The sequence below is a fragment of the Meles meles genome, chromosome 6 (genome assembly GCF_922984935.1).
Source record: "Meles meles chromosome 6, mMelMel3.1 paternal haplotype, whole genome shotgun sequence".
Classification (NCBI taxonomy): Eukaryota; Metazoa; Chordata; class Mammalia; order Carnivora; family Mustelidae; genus Meles; species Meles meles.
In genome coordinates, this window is record NC_060071.1 from 6,253,257 (window position 1) to 6,278,396 (window position 25,140).

General features: G+C 53.6%; 1 protein-coding gene across 1 annotated transcript in view; it reads right to left on the reverse strand.

Annotated features, from left to right (window-relative positions):
- Positions 1–3,587: 3,587 nt before the first annotated feature.
- WDR93 (WD repeat domain 93) overlaps positions 3,588–25,140 on the reverse strand; it is a 46,401-nt gene continuing 24,848 nt past the window's right edge. The window contains exons 9-17 of the mRNA XM_046009266.1: positions 20,947–21,118; positions 19,713–19,783; positions 19,069–19,155; positions 17,638–17,757; positions 15,593–15,806; positions 13,224–13,287; positions 12,360–12,516; positions 11,847–12,045; positions 3,588–3,809 (exon numbers count right to left, since the gene is read on the reverse strand). Of these exons, the coding sequence (XP_045865222.1) occupies positions 3,713–3,809; positions 11,847–12,045; positions 12,360–12,516; positions 13,224–13,287; positions 15,593–15,806; positions 17,638–17,757; positions 19,069–19,155; positions 19,713–19,783; positions 20,947–21,118 (1,181 nt within the window). The 3' untranslated portion in view covers positions 3,588–3,712. The remainder of the gene's footprint in view (positions 3,810–11,846; positions 12,046–12,359; positions 12,517–13,223; positions 13,288–15,592; positions 15,807–17,637; positions 17,758–19,068; positions 19,156–19,712; positions 19,784–20,946; positions 21,119–25,140) is intronic.

Genomic DNA, 25,140 nt, shown 5'->3' on the forward strand with positions numbered 1-25,140 from the left:
GGCCAGCATTTGGCCACAGAGAGTGGGATCCGAAAGCAGAGGCCCTGCAGGGGAGCAGACCTCACACCTCCGCTGACCACCCCCTTTCCCACACCTCCCCTCCCAGGACCCTAACCGGAGCCGCCGAGTGGGAAGTCCTTTCCAGCCGCCTGGCCAATTTAGAAAATCTGTTTGCATGGCAAAGGCCCTGCGGTTTAGGATGGGGAATTAAAGTTATTAGCAAGTCTTTTCACAGGTAAGTGGAGCTCATTGGCCAGCGCCCTCCCCTGGGGAGAGCCTCGCCTCCCTTTCGGAGCAGGCAGCGGCCCGGTGTTTGTTAGCACCTGGGTGTGAATTTTCATTAGCGCGTCTCTGCTAATAAGACAGAAGACTGGGGCCGGGAAGGGCTCTCCTCGCACCGCTCCTGCGCCTGCGCCCCTTGCTGGGCCAGCGCCCCCCGTGCCAGGAGGAGAGCCTGCGTCCCCGTTCTGAGGCACTGGGACGGCCAGCAGCGTCCAGGTAGGCGACTCTCAGTTCTCAGCTAACTGGCCTGTGAAAGTGGCAGCTGCGGGGGGCCAGGGTGTGGTTGGAAAAGAAAGTGGAGGAAGGAGAGGCTAACAACACGCCCGAGCAGATGGCCAGTGGCAGTGTCGGACTGGGCCCCGATGGGAGGGCAGCCTCCCTGGGCGCGCACACAGCTGAACACCAGTCTGTCCCTGAGGACAGACTGTCCTGAGGAGCTGCGTTCACAACTGGCTGGGTCAGAACCCATGGGGCATGGGCCCACGGAGCGGTTCCCATCAGCCAGGCTCCATGGTGAGGGCTGCAAATTCAACAACTGAACTCACGTGGTTTGAGCATGGGAGCCACAGGTGAGGGGCAGGTGTGCGGAGTTAGACCTGTTTTCCAGAGCGGGACACAGCAGCACAGAGAACAGGGAGTTGTTCACAGAGCTGGTACCCGGCTGGTGGGGTGCGGACACCCGTGGCTGGTGGTTGACGGACAGATCTAGGTCTCCTGGATCGTTCTGGCAGGCACTTGTGCGCGCGTGCGTGTGTGTGTGTGTTGGGAGGACAGAGCCAGGCCCCTCATGCACCTTGGCCCCCGGTGTTCTTGCCATAGCAGGAAGCTGCGTCTGCTTGCTGAGCGGAGATGTTGCTCCTGCTGGGAAGGCCGCACTGTGTGGGCGCTGATGCTGACAGGCTGCGTCCTAAGGAGGGACAGCTGACGGTTTCATATTTAAGCCATTTATTCAAGGGCAGGCTACCTGGGTCACCGTATGAACCCCGGGGGAAGGCAGGGGGTGGTGGTCATGGGTTGTTTGTGGGCAGATGGGAGGTGGTAGGACTGAGGCCGGGCCAGGCCTTGTGCGCCTCCGTGGTGCCCCTGGAGGAGGCCGAGCCCAGATGTCCCTCCGGCCACGTGTTGCTCAGTAAACAGGGCCATCTGAGGGGCACGCGGATGAGCCAGGATTCTGGAACCGCCTGTGTCTAGAGAAGGAGGGTAGCCCAGGGCTGGGGAGGGAAGCTGGACCTAACTGCAAAGCCCTGCTTGTCCCGGGGTGAGGCCAGGAGCCATTCTGCCCAGCCCGCTCACCAGAGGTCATCCCTGTGTTTGCACAACCCTGAGCGTGATGTGTCCTAGCTCTGGCATCTGTGCGCTCCTTTGACTGACGCTAGTTCTAACATTCCCCTGAGAAATCCCAAGGTTCTTGGTGCTTCTGAGGGGTTCTGTCACCCAGTGGGCAAGGACCTCTTTTGGGGACCACTGGCACCACCCGCTCAGTCCCGGTGGTGCACCAGCCCTGAGTGGGGCTAGGACCATGGGTCCCCAGCTCCCACTGCTCAGGCCTTGTCTGCCCATTTTCCCAGCACTTTGCTGGGCCTGGGGTCCTCTGCCCTCCTCCCTCCCCCCTCCCATGTACCTGTCATAGGAGGCTCCCTGTGACTGTCCAAGGTCCCCTCACCCCTCCCTGCTCTCCCTCCACACACTGGGCAACCAGGAGGTGGCCTGGTTTGGGTGGCACGTGACTTTGGAGAGGGAGGACAGGGCCAGCCCAGCACCTCTCCTGCCTTCTTCCCTTGTGACCTGGCATTTTCCTGTCTTCAGACAGCTCTGCCCTCCCTAGTTTGGGTGGGCGTGACCTCCATGTCCCTCCAGGGAGGGGCCCGTGCCACAGGCCTGCACAGTCAGCCCCTGAGTGGTTCCAGAATGTGACCACATTCAGACCAGTGAGAAGCAGGCTTCGGACTTTGCTGGAACCATGGAGAAAGGGACACTCGCTGTGGGTGATGTTGGCTGTCACATTGCCAGCCGAGCAGAGGGCCTCCCAGAAAAGGGAATCAAAACAGAGATGGAAAGAGAGTCCTGATTTCTCCAACACCTGGACCCAGCTGCGGGAAAAGCATCACACCCGGATTTTTACATTACCTGAGCCAACCGGAAAGTTCATTTGAGCTGAGTCTCTGACACCTGCTGATGAACAAGTCTTTTAGGACTTGATCCAGGCTGTTCCAGGCCGTGCAACCTGAGTCTCAACTTCCCTTCTGGGAAATGTGGATAATGACAATATCTCCATCTCACAAGGCCACTTGAGGCGCACGGGTTGAGCCCGCAATCACAATGGTGTCCCGTAAACCTTCGTTCCCTGCCCCATTCGGGTGTGTGTAAGGCCGTGGCCACCATCCTAAGTCTTCCTCCCTCACCTCAAAAGACAGTGGCCTGGCGGGTGGCGGAAGAGGGTTGTTGTGAAAGTTGCCGCCGCTGCTCTCTCTGCTCCCGCCGTGGGAGGGCGAGGGACAGAGTGCCTGGGCGGGGGGACCTTCTGCAATCGACACCAGCGCCGTGAAGGATGTGTGGTGGCGATGAGGAGCTTGTGCGATCCCAGGGAGGAGAGGGATGGGGACACAAAGCGAGCTGCCTGTCACAGACCCCGCCTGCCGCAATCACAGGCAGGCTGGGACGCGTCAGCCACCTGCAGTTCTCAGAGGGGCCACACGGTGTCCTCAGAGAGGCAGGCGGAGGCCCTGAGTCCCGGCAACCCTCTGGCCTGTTTGCCTGGGAGGGAAGTTTCCAGAGAAGACAAAGGCACCTCTCTGCCCACCCCTCCTGTCCTCCAGTCCCCCGGCCTCCTCTAGGGTTCAAGCCAGCAGGCCAGCGGCAGGAGTGGCACCGTCCCTGCCTCCCACGTGCCCTCTCAGGCCCCTATGACCTCAGGCAGCGCCCGGCCACTCGGACTGAGTCTCCGCCTCTCCAAAGTGACTCCGGCACAGAGAGGGGAAGACGTGGCTGGGGAGAAAGCGGGCCACACAGTCGCTGAGCCTGGGGTCTTGCTCATGGGAGCAAAGGGACTTTCCGGGTCCCAGAAGGCGAGTGGTCCTCACAAGGTCCAGGACTCTGCTGGAAACCACTGCCGGGGCCCCGCTAGGGTCTGGACTGGGTGGGAAGGAGGGTCACACGCCGCAGCAGCTCTGGGGGCTGGAAACAGTATCGCTGTTTATTGGGGTGACACATCGTCCGCCTGAGGGCTCTCACAAGCGGCTTAGGGTTGAAACCCCCCCTCCCCTGCCGCCCCCAGAGCATGGCTCTCCCTTGCTGACGTCCCGGACTGCCAGTCCAGGTCCCTGGGCCTACTGAGCTGCAGCCCTGTCCCCGCGTCGCCTGGCTTCAGGGCACCCTGGGGGGAAGCCTGCCTGCGGCCAACCTTCTCAGAGGGCCCAGAGCAGCAGCCCGGTCACTTCCTGAAGTTCTCTCTTTGGAGAAGCAAGGAGTACCTGCGAAGCCGCGCCCAGTGCTCCTGCTCCTTCGCCTTCTTCTCCAGCTTCTGGAACCTGGGGGCCACATGGGTGGGGATGAGAGGAAATCGTGTTGCGCCCTGTGCCGCCCACCCCTCCGGCTCCTCGGTCCCCGCACAGCCCCGACCGCCCTGTGCTAAACTAACAAACTCGCCAGATGGCGCATGTGCTGCCGGGCGCTGTCCTCGGGACTCAGCGTGGGGCACAGGCGCCCTCAGCACCTTTCCGCCTGACGCCAGGGCCGGCGACCTCAGCCAGGAGCCGAGCCCGCTAGAAGGCACAGTGCGCCGGGGACTCACAGTCCGTGTGCGTGGAGCACCGTCAGCCACATCGGAACGCCGACCCGTCCAGTGGTTAAATACGCCTCGAGCGTCTACTAGTGTCCAGCTGGACCCCAAGACCTGGCCTTGACCGCCCCCCGTTTGTACCCACTAACCTTTGTCCCCCATTTTTCCTTACGATCTTCTTTTTTTTTTTTAAGAGATTATATTTATGTATTTGACAGAGAGAGATCACAAGCAGGCAGAGGGGGAAGCAGGCTCCTCGCTGAGCCCTATGTGGGGCTGGATCCCAGGACCCTGGGATCATGACCTGAGCTGAAGGCAGAGGCTTAACCCACTGAGCCACCCAGGCGCCCCTCCTTAAGTTCTTTCCAGCGTATCTCTTAACTCAGGTAAAAGACCCAAGGGCCACAGCAATTGTGACTGAATCGGAATCTACACCTCAAGCAGCAGCAACAGCCCAGACAAAGACTTCCGGAGGCCCAGACCACCCCGACCGGTTTGTGCTTAACCCCCAACTCACGCCTGCGCACATGGACCGTGGAGTGACCCACGGAGGGACGGACAGTTGCCTCTACCTCCTTGTAATACTAAAATCTCCACCCAAGGAAGAGCACAAACCTCATTTATACAACATACAATGTACGCACGGGCGAGTTTCCTAAAGGCACACGCGTGACCCTGGGCCCGCCTCTGTGTACAATGACGGGGCTTCCCTAGCTAAGTACTCATCCTAACCCTCACTAAAAGGAACCCAGTCCCCTTGCTCAGGGAGTCATGGCTTTGCAAGTTACTCCCCGTGATCGCCTCATTGGCTGCAAATCAAGCTCCCTTCATGCAACAGTTCGCCCAGTGTAGTTTCCTAGGAGGGTTTGGTTACACTAGTGACAGGAACGGGTGCGAGTACAGGAAAGGCCAGAGCGTACAGAAACATCCCCGGTTTCCTAAGGGTGACAGGAGTGAAGGACATTTATAACCCGAGGCATTTCAGTGCCGTCAAGGTCAAATGTAGGGAGAACCCGGGAGGGGTCCACCCTGCTCGGGGAGTGCTCCTGGAAGATCAGGTGTCTGAGTTGGGTCTCTTACAAAGTAAGAGGTTAATTAAAAAAAAACAAAACAAACAAACAAAAAAAAACAAGCAAATGCACGTTCAGTACAGGAGAGTCGGAGAAGCCCAGGATCCACCCCTCATTCTGCACGCAGGTGGCCGCCTTCCTTCTGGGGAAAGGGGCATGGGCTGCTGGCCAGGTTCCTGCCGCAGCCTGCGTGCACTGAGGGTGTCAAAACAGTTCAGGCATGCAGGAGGAGGGCTCCTTCTGGGGAGAAGGGCAGTGATTGCAGCTTTGGATTTGTTTCAAGGCTCTGTCTGCCAAGGGGCATCCACGCGGAGTGCATCTGGTACTCAACGCACTAAAACATTTTTTAACTTGAAAAAGTAGCCTATACGCTGCTTTTAAAGAAATCAGAAAATCCAGGTGGGTATACAATTACAAGCAATCTCCCTCTCACCTTTGGATCCTGGCTTTCCCTGCCCAAAGCAACTGTAATTAACAGCTCCCTGTAAGTCCTTGGAAATTGCTTTCACACGTACAAGCATAGACGTGCATAAAATCTTGTTATTTTTTTTTCTTTTTGGCCACACACTATTGGGCACCCCCGGTTTGCACTGGAAATGTATCCTAGAAACTGCTTCCAGGGGCCATTCTCAGATCCGCCACCTTCTCTCTCCCTATCAAGCACACCCGGCCGGGGCAGAAAATCCTTTGTTAATGCCTTCCAGGCTGCAGTGGACCATCGGTGCCTGCGGTGGGAGCGCGGGGAGGAGGCTGAGTGTGCGCAGGGTACACACTCGGGCTTTGAACCCACACTGCTTGTGCCTCACAAGCTGGTGACCCTGGGTGGGCGATTTGACCTCCATCACCCCTAGCTTCCTTTGCTGTGTCGTGGGGATAGTAACAACAGTAAAAATAAGATTATGCCTGCAAAGCACTTAGCATAGTACCCAACCCTGGGTAAGTTGCTCAGTGCACGTTAACGATCATAATACTTCTTGGGGCGCCTGGGTGGCTCGGTGGGTTAAGCCTCTGCCTTCGGCTCAGGTCATGATCTCAGGGTCCTGGGATCCAGCCCCGCATCAGGCTCTCTGCTTGACAGGGAGCCTGCTTCCCCACTCTCTCTGCCTGCCTCTTTTTTTTTTTTTTTTTTAAAGATTTTATTTATTTGACAGAGATCACAAGTAGGCAGAGATCTGCCTGCCTCTTTGGCTACTTGTGATTTCTGCCTGTCAAATAAATAAATAAAATCTTTTAAAAAAATACTTCCGCTGCTGATGAATTAGTGGGAGTGAAATTTCTGGCTCAGGAGGTCAAAACCACATGACTTCCATAGACGACCCTCCAGGAGCGCCTGGCTGGCTCAGTTGGTGGAGCGCATGGCTCTTGATCTCGGGGTTGTAAGTTCGAACCCCTTGTTAGGTTTAGAGATTACTTAAAAATAAAATCAGAGAAGAGAAGAAAAAGTGACTGCCCAAGAGGCTGCTGAATAGATGGGATGAGGGCAAGTCTGAAAAGGAAGCCTGAGAATCAAGCCATTTGTGTGTTAAGACAACATGGGCGATTTGCAACTATACGGAGAAGGCCTTTCTCTGTGGTCTCATGATAAGTAACGCTGGCCCTTACTGCGTGTGCCGTCGTGTCCCATGTGGAGATGTGGCCGCCACTCATTTCACGCACGAAGACCTGAGGCCTGTCCCATCCCACAGCTAGAGGCCCCCGGTCTGCGCCCCAGACCTACCGCACGATTTGTGCCCTGAATTTGAGGCTCTTTACACCTGCCCTTCAGCAATGCCTAAGGGAGAAGATGGAAAACTCCAGCGACCTGAGCCTCGAAACTTCTGTCACGCAGCCACACTTGCAGCTAGCCAGACAAACCAGGAAAAAAACTATTCGTAACACGCTGCTGCAGAACTTATAAAATTGAAAGAGAATGAACTCATGCTTGGGAAAAAGATCCACGCCAAGTCCCAGAAGGAGAGACATGTACAACGTATGTAACAAGCTGCAAAGGGTCCTTCACTTCCGGGTGAAAATAGTGATGGGCTATCGTTTCCCGCCAGCCCCACCCCTGGTTCCCTTGGCCGTGGACCTGGACTGTTGGGTCACCCCTGAAGCCCACCTTCTGGCAGAAAGCTGGCTGTGGAGAACCTTGCATCTCTCTGGGCTTTGTATTCACAGGGAATGAAAGGAGAGAGAGACAGAGACAGAGACAGACAGGGGAGAGACATAGAGAGGAAGGGGCACTCTGTTTCTGTCTGCTTCCTGGTGTCCAGAAATTGCTGTCTTGTGATCCAAGTTTGAGCCAGAGAGGGCAGACTCTAAAGCAGGGCAGGGAGCCAGGAAATGGTGCCTAGAGACCTGGGCTGGAGGACAGCAGAGGCCAGGCCTCGGGGAGGGAGGTGGGGACACGTATTTGGAGCTAACTGACCTCCTTTTAAAGCCCCGAAGGCAGGCTCCCTTTCACACAGGCTGTTTATAAAAGTCCCAAGTGTAGGTTTTGTGAAAACAATTTGGACTGAGCATTGCAAGTCTGAAACTTTGACTCGATTGCCACATAAACTCATTGCCTTGAAATTTCACTTATTTTTAGCATCAGTGAAGCCGTTTCAGACACGAGGAATGGGGGGGGAGAGAGGAGATTAAAATTAGGGGGACACATAGGGGCCTATGTGAGAAACAGCAGCAGAAGTATGTTAAAGTCTAAGTTGTGGGCATGTGGCTGTTCAGTGACTTTTTTCTCCTCAAACCTGTATGTTTGAAATTTTTCAAAATAGGGGGCACCTGGGTGGCTCAGACCATTGAGTCCAACTCTTGATTTTGGCTCAGTTCATGATCTCAGGGTCATGAGATCGGGCAGCGTGGAGCCTGCTAAAATTCTCTCTCCTTCTCCCTCTGTCTCCCCCTGCCTCCATGTGCACTTTCTCTTGGAAGGAAGGAAGGATGGACAATTTCAAACTAAAATGTTGGGGCAGGGACTCCTCTTTGGGAAAACCCCAGGTATCAGACCTCAGAGCAGGAGAACAGAAAAAGCTTTCTTTTAATCAATATTTCCCAAATTCTTGCTGGGACCCAGTTTGGAAAATGGGTTGTCACAAGGGATATAATTCGAACACTGTGATCAGGCCCAAGTAAATGTTCCTTCAGTCTGGGCTGGCCACAACCACACAGTGTGATTCTGTGAGCACTTCCCTGAGCTTTTCTTTTTCCAAGCTCCCAAGCCCTGGCCCCTGGCCCCGACGTCCCAACTGGTCAGCGCCTCCAGCCTTCTCCCCTGCAGAAGGTTCCCCAGGAGGCAGTCCTCTCCACCTGTGGGGCTGTGGGGCCTTCCCAGGGAGAGGCTGAGGTGTAGGTCCTAAGAGCTAAGCTGTGTTGATAAGAAGGGAAGACATCAGGAAAAGAGGGCCTTAAAAAGTCCATTCCCACGAGAACTGGAGGAGGTCAGTGTGGATGGACCTTGTCCTTATGAGAGCAAACCCAACCACAGGGGAGTGGAGAACTCTACTGCAGACACAGACTTTCCATGGAAATTACATAGGCATTAAAAACTATTTATAAGGAGGTTTTTCTTAAAAAAATAATGAACTTCTATTCTGGAGCGACACAAGCCAGACTTAAAAAATTGATCATAAAACAGGATCTCAACTTAGTAAAAACACCAAAGGGAAAACATGAACCTAAACTAACACATTAACAGCGCTGCTAGGGGTTTTGTGATGGACTGTGAGTTATTAAAAAACTTTTTTTTGCATTGTCCCGTTTTCCAAATTTCTACAAGTGCATTTATAATAACTTCTATCAGAAATAGTGAATAATTTTTTTACAACGGGAAGTACTTAGTTACGGTCGTAGTTCTGCTTGACGAGAATTTCCAGGGCTCAGTAGGGTTCCTTCCGCAGGTGTCCTGAGTTCTAATCTCCACTCATACCTCGGCCGAGGGTGGGACTTGTCCATCAGGGACCGAGGCAGCCCGAGTTGGCCGGGCCCTCCGCTGCCAGGCGGGAGGTGAGCCTCCCAGTGCTGGAAATGTGGGGTCGGGGGCCGTTCCCCCAGGTGGGGCAGGCGGCTGGCTTCCGGCTCAAGTGGGCAGGCTCACCCTTTCCAGGCCAGTAAAAGAGGGGGGTCAGACTGAAAGGCAGAAATGGAAACAAGCTCCTTAAACAAGGGCTTCTCTGGGTCTCATTAAGAAAGAGCTGCAGATACTACGCAGCCATCAAAAAGAATAAAATCTTGCCATTTGCACCGATGTGGATGGAAGTAGGGGGTGTTATGCTGAATGAAATAAGTCAGAGAAAGACAACTACCATATGATTGCACTCAGGGGGGACTGAAGAAACGAGACAGATGGCTATAGGGGAAGGGGAAGAAAAATAAAATAAAATGAAAATCGAGAGGGAGGCAAACCATAAGAGACAAACTCTAGGAAACAAACTGAGGGTGCCTGGAGGGGAGGTGCGAGGAAGAGGGGGAAGGGGTAATTGGGGGATGGGCATTAAGGAGGGCACTTCCTGTAATGAGCACTGAGTAGTATACGCCACTGAATCACTAATTTCTACCTATGAGACTAATTCAAAAATTTAAAAAGGAAAAAGTGGGGCACCTGGGTGGCTCAGTGGGTTAAAGTCTCTGCCTTCGGCTCAGGTCATGATCTCAGGGTCCTGGGATCGAGCCCCACATCAGGCTCCCTGCTTAGCGGGGAGCCTGCTTCCTCCTCTCTCTCTGCCTGCCTCTCTGCCTAGTTGTGATCTCTGTCTGTCAAATAAATAAATAAAATCTTTAAAAAAATTTTTTTTAAAAAGGAAAATGCTCCAGAAATTTCCTCGCCAGGACCTCCCCTGAGAACAGTCTCACTACAGCCATGGCCTAAACTCATACTCTTCACTTCTTTTTTAACCCATATTTAAAATTTTCCAAAATAACGTTTTTGTTTTGTATTTTTTTTTTTTTTTAGAAAAGCTGCAAATAGGGAAAGCACAAAGAAAGAGAATCACACATACGTCATCACCCAAATATAACTACTGTTACTATGGGTATACACACTTCCAGTCTTCTTTTACTCAAAATCAGGATTATACTGTAAATAACATTTTATAACCTCTCCTTATCTTTTACTTAGAAAAATTTCAAACCTACAGAAAAGTTGCAAGCAGTACAATACACCTGTATTCACCGCCTGTGAACATTTTATCTATCTGTCTGTCTCTATGAAATATTGTCCTGGGTTACGTGGGTTGTTCACATTTTCTCTTTCTCTCTCTAAATGTTTTCCTGGTCTGCTTGAAAATAAACTAGACTTCATGTTTCACCCTTAAATTATTCAGCCGCATGTCCTCAGAATAAGTCAAGCTATCAAGGGTTAAAAGAAGACGCCTCCATGGGAGGAACAGGGGCACTCTTAGTAAATCTTGGTAATCCTTCCATCAGGGGAAATGTCCACTGGCCCCTTCCTTGCTGTCCTCCCCCAAGACCCACAAACCATCCTCGGCTCCCGACAACCATGGCCCTGCTTTCCTCCCTGGGATGCTGAAAGCCATAAGGCCAGCCCATCATGCCCAGGAAGGAACCAAGTGCAGCGGGTAAAAGCCATCATGGGGGCCGTGGCGCCACCTGACGGTGGTGTCTAGAGTTTCCTGGGCACGAACTGAGACTAACCCAGCGTCATTCTTGGACATACCACTGAGTGACGACCCTATGCCCCGCACTTGACATGTATTAGCTCTCGAATACCTACACTGCCTGCGGGCCAGGCATCGTGGAAGAGCCCACTCCACACTTTTTTTTTGAATTAACGAGAAAACCGAGGCTCTTGGAGGTTAAGGGACTCGACAAGTTCTCCCGGCTAGGGAGCGGCGGAGGTGGCGGATTTCAGAGCTGAGTACCCTGCTGTTCTTTCATTCCTCTGGAGGCAAGAGTGAGGAGATCACACTGGAGAGATCACAGAGTCCAAGAGTGGACGCTGCAGAAGGCCCTGGAAGGGAAGGGACCACTCCAGTCCCCCTCCGCCCCTGGTCTGTTGTGGTGAGAAACCAGAGCTCCATTGGTGACCCTGTCCCACTTAAAGTGCACGGTTCAATCACGACACAAATCAACAAGAATTTGCAAGTCGCAAGAAATTCGTGGTGAATGGGAGAGGAGAGAGACCTGCTTCTCCAGAGCGGACAGAGCACAGTTCACAATGCTTCTACAGCGGAAAGGACTGTGGGCAGAGTCCCGGTGGCACCGCGACAGCGGAAAGGGGAGAGACGCAGGACCTTGCCGTTTGTCCAGATGACGGATAAAGCAGAGGGGGCTTGGACCAGGGGCCGGCAAACTGTTTCTATAAAGGCGTGACAGGTCCTGTGGTGTCGTTGGCCGCGTCAGCTCTGCCGCTGTGACACACGAGCAGCCACCCTAAGACCTAACCGACGGGCCTGTTCCAGCAACACTTTATTCATGCCAACGGGCCACAGCCCGTCTCAGATGATTGCGTCCGATAATCCAAATATGATTTATAAAACCAAAGACAGTCATGACAAGGAGAAAACAGCAACTGGCAGCCCTTCCTTTCCAGCCTGAATCCACTGTTCCTTTTCTACTAAGCTGAGCGGGAACGGGGGCGCGGCTCCTGGGCTAGGAGGGGGTGGGGTTCCCCGCTGGTGGGGCTCTAAATGCTGGACGGGCTTTACCGCCAAACGAACGCCACTAGTCCTCCATCCAGACATCCCCAGGGGCAGGGATGGGAGGCAGACCCAGCACTCTACCTCTTCTGGAGGAAACGCTCGCATCTTTTCTCCAAGGGCAGCACCTGGGCAAAGGCCTCGTTCTCGGTCATGTCAGCTTCCGGAATGGTGTGATTTTTGGACAGGTTTTCCAGGAGTGGGTAGGCCTCGAGGTTGAAATAGAAAACAGAATTCTGGATGTCCTTGGTGTTGCTGGATTCAGTTTCGTCGGGGTGGTCTCCTGAGATGAAACGAGAGGGCCGGGGCTGTGGGCTGGGCGGGTATGGGGGGCGGCTGCTCTCTCTTGGTAAGGCTGGCTCACTGGGACTGAGCTGGGAGGGGCTCACTTGATCTAGAATAGCAAGATTCTAGAGAAAAGACCTTGCCCTGTGTTTTAGCTAAGTGCCTCGGGAGGGCTGGACAGCCGCGTCGTTCTGGCCTGTGGTGTGGGGTGGGAGAGTGGGGAAGAGATCGGGCGGTGTCACCCTGTGTTCTGGGAGGGGACGGAGAGTGTCAGGAAGAGAGTCAACAATACACAGGGTCCCCCTCCGGTACCTCGGAGCAGGAAACATGGGTGTTGAACAGACACGACAAACAAGGGCTTCCAGGGGACCGCCAGATGGTAGGTTCTGGGTAGAGCAAAGGCACAGATGATCTGAGGCTTGGCCACATCCATGAGCTGTACAGAGCCGTTCCCGTAGAAGATCAGCAACTGGGAAGCAAAGAGATGGTGATGGGGATTTCTCTGTCCCCTCCATTCGGAGTCAGAGAAGCAGCTAGACATTACAACAGGCCACAGAGAGAACTGATTTGCTTTCAGGCACCCAGTGCGGCTCAGGGAGCAGAGACGTGTGTGTGTGTGTTTCCTTCTCTGGCGGTCCCCGCAGCAACAGGCCCTCCTCCAGGCTCTGGGTCTGATCCTGGGGGGCGCTTCCCCCTTCTGCCCTGGCTTCTAGTCCGCCAGTATCCCATCCCGCCCTGCTGAGGCACCAGCCCTCCACGTGGCTTTAGTGCTGCCTCTGTGTACAGACCCTTTCCTTCCTTCCCAGGGGACCCCATTCACTCCAATGGCCCCTCCTGGCCTGAGATCTGAGCCAGAACTCCTTCCTGCCTGGGCTCCTTCCTCCCTGTAGATGGGACATAGCCTGATGTCATCCTCTTCCAGCTGCCACACCGTTTCCTCTCCCCAGACTCAAAAGTCCAGCATCTGTCCTTGTCCCCTCCATTCCCTCTTGTCACCGCCTCCTGAAAGCAGCAGCTTTCAGCTGTGCACCCCAGCAGGGCAACGACTTATTCGTTCATCCCCAGGTAGCCCAGAGTTAGTCCAGGGTCTAGCACTTGACCCGCCTTGGACACGTAGTTTTTGAAGGACAAATGACCACGTTTACTGAAGAGGAGTGAGGGGCTCGAGCAACCTACCATGCCGGGTAAGGCTTGGACCGGGGCCACTGTACAGATGGCCTCATCCAGGTGCTTTATAGGCCTGCAGGAAACAAGACACATGGCCAGTCATACAGGAAGAGTTCAGGCTGCGCTGTCCTCTCTTGGGCATACACCCCAGACACATTCGTGTATATATAAACATCAGGAGATATGTCGGACTTTTCGGAGTAGCAAACACACTCTGATTATCCCCTGGGAGGAGGATGCCTCGTTGTGCTCTGTTATACGACAGGCTGCGTTCCCCAACATGTGCAACTCCCATGAACAAGGTCACAAGGCAAATTATAGAAGAAACGGCACTGAGAAACAAGCTGGGGAGTATATAGGATAGGATTCCATTTACAATTGCCCCAAATAATGCGCAGCTAAGTGGTTGGTTACTTGGAGATATAGGTGGTTAATTCTTACAGGAGAGCCAAGGAATGATGAATTTTGGAAAACGATATTATAGATGGAAAAAGAAATTGGCCGTAATATTTGGCAGCAATTCCCATCAAAAGGTGGAATCAGGGGCGCCTGGGTGGCTCAGTGGATTAAGCCGCTGCCTTCGGCTCAGGTCATGATCTCAGGGTCCTGGGATCGAGCCCCGCATTGGGCTCTCTGCTCCGCAGGGAGCCTGCTTCCTCCTCTCTCTCTGCCTGCCTCTCTGCCTACTTGTGATCTCTCTCTCTGTCAAATAAATAAATAAAATCTTAAAAAAAAAAAAAAAGGTGGAGTCAAGGAGTGCCTGGGTGGTTCAGTCTATTGAGCGTCTGACTCTTGGTTTTGGCTCTGGTCCTGGACTCATGGGTTGTGGGATTGAACCCCCCTGCTTCGGGCTTCTTGCTCAGCTGGGAGTCTGCTTGAAAGAATCCCTCTGCCCTGCCCCCTGCTTGTGCATGCACACTCGCTCTCTCCATATAGATAAATCTTTTTAAAAAAATGTCTTAAAAAAAGGAAAAAGATAGGGGCTTCTGGGTGGCTCAGTGGGTTAAAGCCTCTGCCTTCGGCTCAGGTCATGATCCCGGGGTCCTGGGATCGAGCCCCTCATCGGGCTCTCTGCTCAGCAGGGAGCCTGCTTCCTCCTCTCTCTCTGCCTGCCTCTCTGCCTCCTTGTGATCTCTGTCAAGTAAATATATAAAATCTTTTTTTAAAAAAAAAGGAAGACGATGGAGTCGATTTTCCCACTGCTTGATCGTGGATATGGCCATGTGATGTGCTCCGTCCTGTGTGGCATGAGCAGAGGCCTGGAAAGTGTTTGTGCACTGCGGTGGCCCTTGCTTGCTGAGGGGGCCCCTTGGGCTGTCAGGTGACGGAGGCTGAGACAGCCTGCAGGAGTGGCCACAAGGAGGAGAAACAAGCGTCCTGGCCAATGGCCAGCAAATAGCCACCTAGGTGAGTGAGGCCACCGAGAACCACCCAGCCCCTGGCCGAGCTGCCGGTGGCCTGCGACACACGAGAGCCTGAGCCAGACCAGTGGAGGAGCCGCCCAGCTGAGCCTCACCCAAACAGCCGACCTACAGGATCGGGGGTCCGGGGCTAAATAATGAGTGTTTCCTTTAGCCTTTAAGTTGTGGGGTGGTTTGTTACATACAGCAATAGATAGATAACTACGTTTGGGGAGGAGAGAGAAGAGGGTGGCCGGGAACAAGCACACAGAGAGCCTTAACTGAATTGGAAATGATCTTTTCTTAAATATTCTATTCATTTCTTTGAGAGAGAGATAGCAAAAGAGAGGACAAGCAGAGGGGAGAGAGGAAACAGACTCCCTACTGAGCAGGGAGACCAATGCAGGGCTTGATCCCAGGACCCCAGGATCATGACCTGAGCCAAAGGCAGACGCTTAACCGACTGAGCCACCCAGGCACCTGGGAGATAATCCATTTCTGGGTGCAGGGGAGTTTCTCTCTGCCTCTAGATATACACACACGCGGACACACACACTATATATAGTGTGTAGATGTATATATATATATATATGCACACGTATATGGTGTGCATAGAGATACACCCAAAATCGACACACATATTCTGTTGATCATTTGCAAGCTTAAAGTATTTCACAATTTAGAAAAGAAAGAGACCCTTGAGGAAACGGATAAAAGGCTATTTTGGCAGAAATGATGCTCTTCTTGGTCCTGTGGGACACGAAAGGTGTCCCTTGTGCCATCATACAATTTTTGCAAGACAAGTTTTACATATTTACCCACATATAAAAGACAGTGGGGACCTTGGAACGCTCATGGCGGGGGGGTGGCGGCTATAGAACAGCGGACTCCCACTGGGGAGGAGGTCGGTGTCCTCTCAGTGAAAGGCGCCATCTGGCTGGCGGCTCATTCCCCCCGTCCTGCGCTCGAGCCACCCACCTCTCAGCGAGCACACTGATGCTGGGTCCTTGGGTCCCTCTGGCTGTCACCAGGTAGAGAGAAGAGTCTGTGCACAGCACCACACACTTCATTTGGGATATCAAGGGATTCTCAGGATACATGTTCTTTCCTTTACGGACTAAAAAGTACTTTAGGAAGTGGATGCTCTGGCAGGAACAGCCCTTGGGAAGAGCGATGACCCCAAGAGGGAAACCTGGAGAAATAATTGCACCAGCAGATCAGAAAAGTGGTGAGACGACGATGCAGCCGTGAGCTCGGGGTCTGTGACCAGCAGGTGTGTGAGTGATGTGAAGGCAAAATCCAGCCATGAGAGTCCTCTGAGAGTGAAACCAGAAACCCCAAAGCCCAGTAGGAGAGAAGAGCCCTCCCTTCTGAGTCCGGAGAGGTGTGGGGGACAGGGAGGACCAGCCCCCCGTGGAGGGGGGCTGAGTCAGCACTGGGACGGAAGGAAGGAAGCTACACCCAGCCAGGTCCTGAACCACAGCTGACCAGGGCAAGTCAAGGTACAACAGAGGGGGCAAGGGTCGGGGTGATCTCAGAGGAGAGGGATGTGTGTGTGTCGCCGAGCAATATCCAGAATGTATCAACATCCAGAAAAATGAAAGCAAGCTATTGGGCAAGTGAGCATGCCATTAGTGTCACCCTTCTGCCTTTGATGTATCTTTTTTTAAAGATTTTATTTATTTATTTGACAGAGAGAGAGAGAGATCACAAGTAGGCAGAGAGGCAGGCAGAGAGAGGAGGGGAAGCAGGCTCCTCACTGAGCAGAGAGCCTGATGCGGGGCTCAATCCCAGGACTCTGAGATCATGACCTGAGCCAATGGCAGAGGCTTTAACCCACTGAGCCACCCAGGCACCCCTGACTTTGACATATCTTTAGCTATTATAAGAACGCTGTGGGTGCAGTAACTCAAGTTCAAGAGAGCCTGGAACCCTGTTTATCTTCCCGCCATGTAGGGGGAGTGCGCCCTATTGGAAACCATGGCATTCTTCAGACGGAAATAAGCCAAGTGAGGAAGGCACTTCACTGGCTTGACAGAAGCCTCCCTGAGATGGCCACGAGCCAGGGCACCATCCTGAACTCTCACCGACGCACCATCCTGAACTCTCACCGACGCGTGGGCTCGGAGCGCTGCCGGGGAAGACCTCTACTCCCACCTCTACTCCCAGATGAAACATACATCCAATTACAAAAGGGCAAACCAGTGATTCAGTCATCCCATCTAAGAAAGTCTGGTAAGAGGGAGACACTCCCGGGGCGCCTGGGTGGCTCAGTCGGTTAAGCGTCCAACTCTCGGTTTCGGCTCCGGTCATGATCTCATGGGTGGGATGGAGCCCCATGTTGGACTCTGTGCTCAGTGGGGAGTCTGAGGTCCTCTCTCTCCATCTCCCTCTACCCCTCCTCCCCACTCTCTCTTAAATTAGTTAATTAATTAAAATGAGACACTCCCTTACATCCTGATCAACTTAGGGCAAGTAGTCACCGCTGATTTTCTGCACCTGCAGGGCTAGACCCAGGACCCAGGACTCTAGCAAGTTACCACCCACCCAGAATAGTTGCTTGTCTTGCACTGGCCCCCTGTGAGGTCTCGTAGTTTCCATACCAGTGAGGTTCCCGCCGACCAGGGAGGGGGCAGAATAGCAGGAAGGAGACTTGCGTATTTAGAGAGCTTGGGGGAGACGGGGAGACAGCTGAGGCTGCCACGGTGCCACACCCGGGGCTGAAGACAATTCCTCCCCAGAGAGTGACAGTGAGGAAATGGACAGACTTTCAGGCCCTGGTCCGGTGCGGGTACGGAGCTGGCACTCAGTAAATCCACAGGGAATGGAAATTGTCCGCACATATTAAGTTCAATAAATATCTGTTGAATGAGTGAATGAGGGGAAGGCAGGACCAGGTCTCCAAGTTGACTTAAGAACACGGAGTAACTAACAGAAGGCCCCGAGCTTACAGGAATTCCAGCGTTCCCGGACTCTCATTACCCAGAGACCCACGCAGGGGTTAGGTAGAGATGGGGGCTCACCTTCGGCCAGGTCCAACAGCGTGAGCACGCCATCCTCGCAGGCCAGCGCTAGATAAGTGCAGGTGCAGCTGAGCTGGGAGACCGTAATGGGCGCGGCGCAGGGCCACACGCTCTCCGGGTCTGTCGGGAGGACATGGCATGCTAGGCTGCCCCCCAGCCTCTGCCCCCACCCAGAACCTCCACCTGCACAGCCCGAGACCCAGACGGGTCTGCCTGTCTGGAACGTGGGCAGGAGCCGTGGTCTGGGTTCACCCTCTCGCTCACCTCTCGGCAATGCTGTCTCCCTCCTAAGGATAAAAGAAGGGGTCACGCTACTGTCCCCCCGCAGCTAACACTGAGTGAGGGCTTACGAGGTGCTGAGCACTGTGGTAAGCCCTTTCCATGCCTCCTTTCAGTTAATTCTTACAAGGGTCCCATGAGGTGAGTCCTGTTAGCACCCCTATTTCACAGATGAGGAAACTGAGGCAGAGCTGTAGGCGACCTGCCCCAGGTCCCAGCCAGTCGGTACAGAGGTTGGTATTGGAAGCCGCGCCGCCTGGGAGAGGGCTGGGAGGAGAGAGATTCTTCCTTTGTCCATTTTCACATGTCACTATCCTGGTATAATTCTGAAATATCACATGTCACTGTCCCGGTATAATTCTGAAATATAACCTAAGTGAACAGCTCAAGGAATCACCCCGAAGTGAACTTGCTCGACAACCATGAGTTTGTATAAACCAAACCACCACCGTGTTTCCAAAGTGCCTGTCAGTTTCAAAGAGCTTTCACATCCGGAAACCCTCTGGATTTGGCTCTTCACGGCAAGGGCGAGCAGGGGGCAGGGATGGCGTCGTGAATTAGCTCTGTGTTTCAGATGAGAAAAGGGGACTGGGGCTCACGGTGGCTGGTCTGACGGCACGCAGTTTGCACACATTTGGGCCGGGGCTGGATATGGCCTCTGACACCCGGCCTCTCTTTACCTGAGCTGCTAAAAGAGTCCTGGGGACTGGACCGGGTTTTGTCCCTGTTGACCTGTTCTCTTTAAGAAATGGGACCGTTCAGGGGTGCCTGGGTGGCTCAGTGGGTTAAGCCGCTGCCTTCAGCTCAGGTCATGATCTCAGGGTCCTGGGATCGAGTCCCACATCGGGCTCCCTGCTCAGCGGGGAGCCTGCTTCCTCCTCCCTCTCTCTTCTCTGCCTGCCTCTCTGCCTACTTGTGATCTCTGTCTGTCAAATAAATAAATAAAATCTTAAAAAAAAAAAAAAAAGAAACGGGACCATTCAGAGACAGAGCCTTGCGGTCGGTCACTGACACCCCAGCCACTGAGCCACCTGCTTCTGCCTGCACAGCTCTGATCCCCTAAAGTGACATGTCAGTCACGTGTCCTCAACTAAGTTGGAGAAGGCCATGTTCCGAGAGCCCTGAGCTTAGGGAACCCCCATCTCAAAGTACCGACTTTATCCTTCAGAGTTCGGTGAAGCGAATAGAGGAAGAAGTTGTGATTTCCAGGCCAGTGTATGCCAAGGACACAGGCTACCCCTGGGAAAGAAGAGAGAGGGGGCATCATGTAAGGAATCTGGATACCCTCTGGTTTGTGCAGAAGCTGTTGGCCCAAGAGGAAGTCGGTTTGCAATCAAAAGTGGTCTGTTCTAATGGGCAGCAGGCAACAGAAGGACGTGCCTCCTGGGGAGTGGGGGGCACCCCTAGGAGGGCTGTACCTAAGGCCAAGTCACCTTCCTGGGTGGGGGGAATGGTCACTGCCCCTGGGCTGCTTTCACATCTTCTAGATAATTCCATGTCCTCTTGGCTGTGGGTGTTTTAAATAACATTTTGTACAAAATGAATTCATGTCCAGAAGCAGCCTGGCGGGTTATGGGCTCATGCCCTCCTCTGTGGCAGGTCCCTCCCTGAGACGATGCCGGTCTCTGTCATCAGGGAGTCTGGGTGCCATGCATCCAGCCAGAAACCGTTAAGCTCCAGCTGGGAAGCTAGTGACCTACTTCCTGCCTCCATCCCTCCCACGGTGCAGGGTTTGCTGAGGCATTCCCTCTAGGGGCTCACTGCCAAGGATAACCCCCTGCTTCGTGTTCATTTACCTGAGGGGCTCTTGACTTCTGCCGGCATTGCAATCATGCTGCTGGGAAGGAGGAAATGGAACGTGGCCATGCTGGGGAGAAAAAGAGATACCAGTCAGAGCCCCGGCAGACTCCTTGGCCAGGAGAGACGCTAGCAGTCTTGGCGCTAAAACCAGACATGGGTGGTTAGGATGGACCTTCCACCTTCTGTGTGCTGGTCCTGGTGGCTGCCGACCTTGGAAGTTGGTGAGGGCAGGGCGGGCTGAGGGGCAGGAGTCACTCGTAGGCTGGGAACAGAGCCCAGCACCTAGCAGAACTTTCTCTGTCCTAGAGGAAGATCCCTTAGTGATTAGACTCGGCTCCCTCATGCTGGGGGGAGGCAATCCATCTAAGGGGGTGCTGATAAATGTGCTCGTCTTAAAAAAGCCAATCAATTTCTTGATTTATAGAGTTTGCATGAGCTTCTTGTGGTATAAAGAATCCCACTACAGACTGTGCGAATAGTTGAACAACCAGCCTGCAACACTCCTAACTACCCAGCTAGGCAGTGCACCCCTGAACATCATGGGGTCCCGCTTCAGGTCTCCGGTAGCTGCTATAAGGGCACAACCCTAGGAGTCTGTGTCCCCAAGTGAGAAAATTCGAGATGCTCTTGACAGCACGATGTGAGGCTTCCCCTGTGAAGCAAGAACATTCCAGAGGCCCAGCATAGCTGTGAGGAGAGCTAGCTCCTAAAACCAGCTCTACCAAGTTCCAAAACTTGGGCTCAGTTTTTACAATCACAGCAGGGGGTTCATGAGCCCTTCCTGCTGCCTGAGGTTACAGAGGAAGGTATTTAAGTAATTAGACATTAATATATGATAGTTTGTAAAGACTGGATGGAAATGGAGAAATTCTGAATTGAGAAAATCTAAATAGTGAGACATTTATTTCTGTCTGCAGGCTCTTCTGTGTTGTCAAAATAATCAGGAAAAAAATTTTTTGAGATGATGCGCACAAAATTGTAAACTAAACTCTACTCCCCTTCTGCACACACGTCTATCCCCTCTTTGAAATCCACGTGATCAGCCTCGATTCTAACAGTATCTGAACAATCTCCACACACGTTTTCAAAACATCTGCTGAAAGTCTTGGGAAAAAAATCCCCGAAACCAGGAGGAGCTCTTAGACCTCAGATGAATTCACGGGCTTGGGCACACGTTCCTGCGTGTGCCCCCGCGGCCCCCGTGGCTCCCGGGCCCCCCGGCCCGCTCACCTGAGGGGCTCCTCCTCCCACTCCGTGTCCGGGTCCTTCCGGTATGAGGCGTGGAAGATGGCCGCCAGCTGCTCCCACTGACTGTCCTTGATGAAGTGGTTCTGCCCCGAGCCCAGCCCGCAGTAGTCCTCTACCTTGGCAAAGATTTCCAGGGGGCTTTTAAACGTGGTACCTAGGATGAAAAGATTCCAGAATTGGTCAAACCCTGGGACTTCTGGCTTCCTGATTTTCCCTCCTTCCTCGGTGGAATCCCTCATCCCCAGAAGTCCACGTGGGAGCCCAGGGTTCAACCTTCGCCCTGGCTCTTTCCTACCCCGGCTGCTCAGGGAGCACAGGAGAGGAGCAACTGCGCTCCCTCCTCCTGCTCCTCCAGCCCCATCCCAGCGCCACTTCCTGTTTCCGGTTACCGATCCGCAGAGGAGGCCTCAGACCACCGTTGCTGTGTCCCCAGATCAGCAAGGCCCCCACATGGCCAGTTATGGTCACTACTGAGCTGCTGCTGAAGGCCCACGTAATCAGACAGTCCCGCCCCGAGTTTACCTACTCAGGTAGAGAGGTGATCTCTGATAGGGTCCGTGATCAAAGGAACGAGACTGACACAAAGCGAAAATCAAGCAAAGTTTTATTTCGCGCCATGCATCAGAAACCAAACTGCATCAGAAACCAAACTGCATTAGAAACCAAACCGACTGGTAGGTGCCCGAGTCTTGCTGGGGACCACCACCTCCCAGTCGCTGGGGTCCCCCCTGGAGGCTCCCTGCCTCACCCTCACTGTACCACAGACCCACTCCCGGCATGGCTGCACCGTTGGCTCTTGAGAGGCTGCTCCTGATGGCGGCGCTGCCCGAGGCGGCGTGGCTGCTTGCGGCGGCGCTGCTGCTGATACTCTGGCTCAGGGTGGCGTCGCTCGTGGCATCGCAGTGGTGCTGCTGCCGCTGCTGCTCTGGGCGGTGCCGCTCGCTGTGGCGCCGCTGCCGCTGCTGCTCTGGGTGGTGCACGGGGCGATGCCGCTCGCTGTGGCGCCGCTGCCGCTGCTGCTCGCGGTGGTGCACGGGGCGGCGCCGCTCATGTTACAGCTCAAGGCGGCGCCGCTGGAACTGCTGCTCTGGTGCACGAGGCGGTGCCGCGTGCTGTGGCGCCGCTGCCGCGGCTGCTCTGGATGGTGCATGGGACAATGCTGCTCGTTGTGGCGCCGCTGCCGCTGCTGCTCATGGTGGTGCACGGGGCGGCGCCACTTGTGTTACAGCTCAAGGCGGCCCCGCCGCTGGAACTGCTGCTCTGGTGCACGAGGCGGTGCCGCTTGCTGTGGCGTTGCTGCCGCTGCTGCTCTGGGCGGTGCACGGGGCGATGCCACTCGCTGTGGCGCCGCTGCCGATGCTGCTCTAGGCGGTGCACGGGGAAATGCCGCTCGCTGTGGCGCCGCTGCCGCTCTGGGCGGTGCACGGTGTGATGCCACTCGCTGTGGCGCCGCTGCCGCTGTTGCTCGCGGTGGTGCACGGGGCGATGCCGCTGGCTGTGGCGCCGCTGCCGCTCGCGGTGGTGCACGGGGCGGCACCGCTCGTGTTACAGCTCAAGGCGGCCCCGCCGCTGCTGCTCTGGTGCACGAGGCGGTGCCGCTTGCTGTGGCGTCGCTGCCGATGCTGCTCTGGGCGGTGCATGGGGAAATGCCGCTCGCTGTGGCGCCGCTGCCGCTGCTGCTCGCGGTGGTGCACGGGGCGGCGCCACTCATGTTACAGCTCAAGGCGGCGCCGCTGGAACTGCTGCTCTGGTGCATGAGGCGGTGCCGCGTGCTGTGGCACCACTGCCGCGGCTGCTCTGGGTGGTGCACGGGGCGATGCCGCTGGCTGTGGCGCCGCTGCTGCTGCTCGCGGTGGTGCACCGGGAGGCGCCGCTCATGTTACAGCTCATGGTGGTGCAGGGCTCTTGCTAAAAAAAAAAACCCTCTCCCATCCAGCCTCACAGACCATCTTTTATAGAGATGGCTGAGCCCCGCCCACACACAGGTGGCCAATCAGATTTCAACCTACCACAGTTAATATATGCACACCCCTCTGACTGAATACGGCTATCTGGCCTGGCCTGCCCCTATATCCGGGGTTTACAGTTCCTCTGCCTAATCAGGCCCCTACAATCTCCTCACTGCCAATCACTTTTCTCACCACTCCACTCCCCCTGAAACCTTTCATTTCTTTTTCAACTGTTCCTAAATCCTCAGTAAAACTGGGTGATTTTCTGGGTGCCCACCCCAGCTTTGAGAACTCTGCTCTCTTTGGAGCGGGCGGAATAGGCTCCATTGTGCCCCAGATCCCCTTCCTGAGACATCCAGTGTCCCTGGTTTCCTGCATTTGTTGCTACACGGAGACCCCTTTTGTATAAACAAATGGTAGCAGATCGCAGGCTCAACAGAACTTGTTAGAAATGCAGATTCTGGGGCTCCACCCCAGGCGAAGCGGAAACTCTGTGGGTGGAGTCCAGCCATCCGGGTTCTAACAAGTTCTCCAGGTGAGTCTGATGCAGCTAACGTTTGAGAGTTGTTCTTAGACACGAGCACCCTTGTGTTTTTCATTCACAGTGGCTTGGAGATCTCGTCCTATCAGTACTAGAGACCTTCCTCATTGTTGATTGTTTTCTTTTCTTCTTCTTTTTTTTTCTTTTAAGACTTTATTTATGTATTTGACGGAGAGAGAGAGCAGGAGCACACAGGCAAGGGGAGCAGCAGCAGGAGAGGGAGAAGCAGGCTCCCTGCTGAGCAGGAAACCCATGCGGGACTCGATCCCAGGACCCCGGGATCATGACCTGAGCCAAAGGCAGCTGCTTGACTGACTGAGCCACCCGGGTGTTCCTGTTGCTTGTTTCCATTGTCTGAAAATTTTTCTTATGTGAAATATAACACATTCAGCAAAGAGCATAAAAATATATATCTTAATAAATTATTATAAGGCAAACATCTGTCTCTACTCAGGTCCAGAGATGGGACAATGTGTGCTCCCTAGAAATTCTGCAAAGGCCTGTCTCCAGTCACAACCTCCGGGGAAGAGCGGCAGCCACTCTCCTGGCTTCTGTGTAAGCACCGCCTTCTATTTATTTTACTTCTGTCTCAATGTGCATCTAAACACGATAGCTTTGTTTGGCCCGATTTTGCACTATATACACAAATGAGATTATATACAACGCTAACTCTAAGTCTGCCCTCTTTGGGTTAATACTCTTTGTGGCATTTGGCCATTTTGTTGCGGATGGCTATAGTTTGTTCCTTTTTATTGACCGTATCCCATCGAGTGAATGAATATATGACAGTTTCATCTGTTCTGTCGTTGATGGGCATTTCGGTTGTTCCACATGGGTGGGTACTGAAAAATCACGTCACTGCTATCATTCTTGTACATGTCTGTAAATATCGGGGGAACATTTACTTGTGAACCTATCAGGTATACACCTAGGAGGAGAGGGACCACTTCCCCCTGATTTGCCCAGGAGGTCCCTAGTGTTCATGCAGAAAGCCCCACACCCCAGGAAATGCCTCAGTCCCAGGCAAGCTGGAACAGTTAGTCATGCTGCCTAGGAGTGTAAGTGCTGGGTCTCGGTATAAATTGTCACCAACATTACTAGATCATACCAAACTGTTTCTCAAAGCGATTGTACCAATTTTCATGGGTACTGTGCATGCGACGTCTGGCTATGGTTATTTCACATCCTTACCAACTTGGTACCATCAGCCTCTTTTCATCATTGCCATCCTGGTGGGTGTGGAATGGTAGCTTGTTATGGTTTTCATTTGCATTTCCCTGATAACTAAGGATGTTAAGCACATATGTTCATATATTTATTGGCCATTTGAATAAGGCCATCTTGCCTGTTTTATACTCAATTGTCACTTTTCCTTAATAAGTTGTAGGAATTCTGTATATACTCTTGATATGGACCATTCATAAGTTTTATGTGTTTTGCAAATATCTCCCCCCACTATGTGGCTTGTTCTTTCATGCTTTTACTGATGTCTGAGGGTGATGGGAAGTCCTTAATTTTAGTAGCCACATTTATCAAATTTTTCTTTTATTATAAGTGCTTTTTGTGTTTGTTTCGTGTGTTTTGTTTAAAAAGTCTTTCCCTACCCAGAAATCATAAAGATATTATCTTATATTAATTTTTGAAAGCCTTATTGTTGGGGTGGCTGGGGGTTCAGTTGGTTAAATG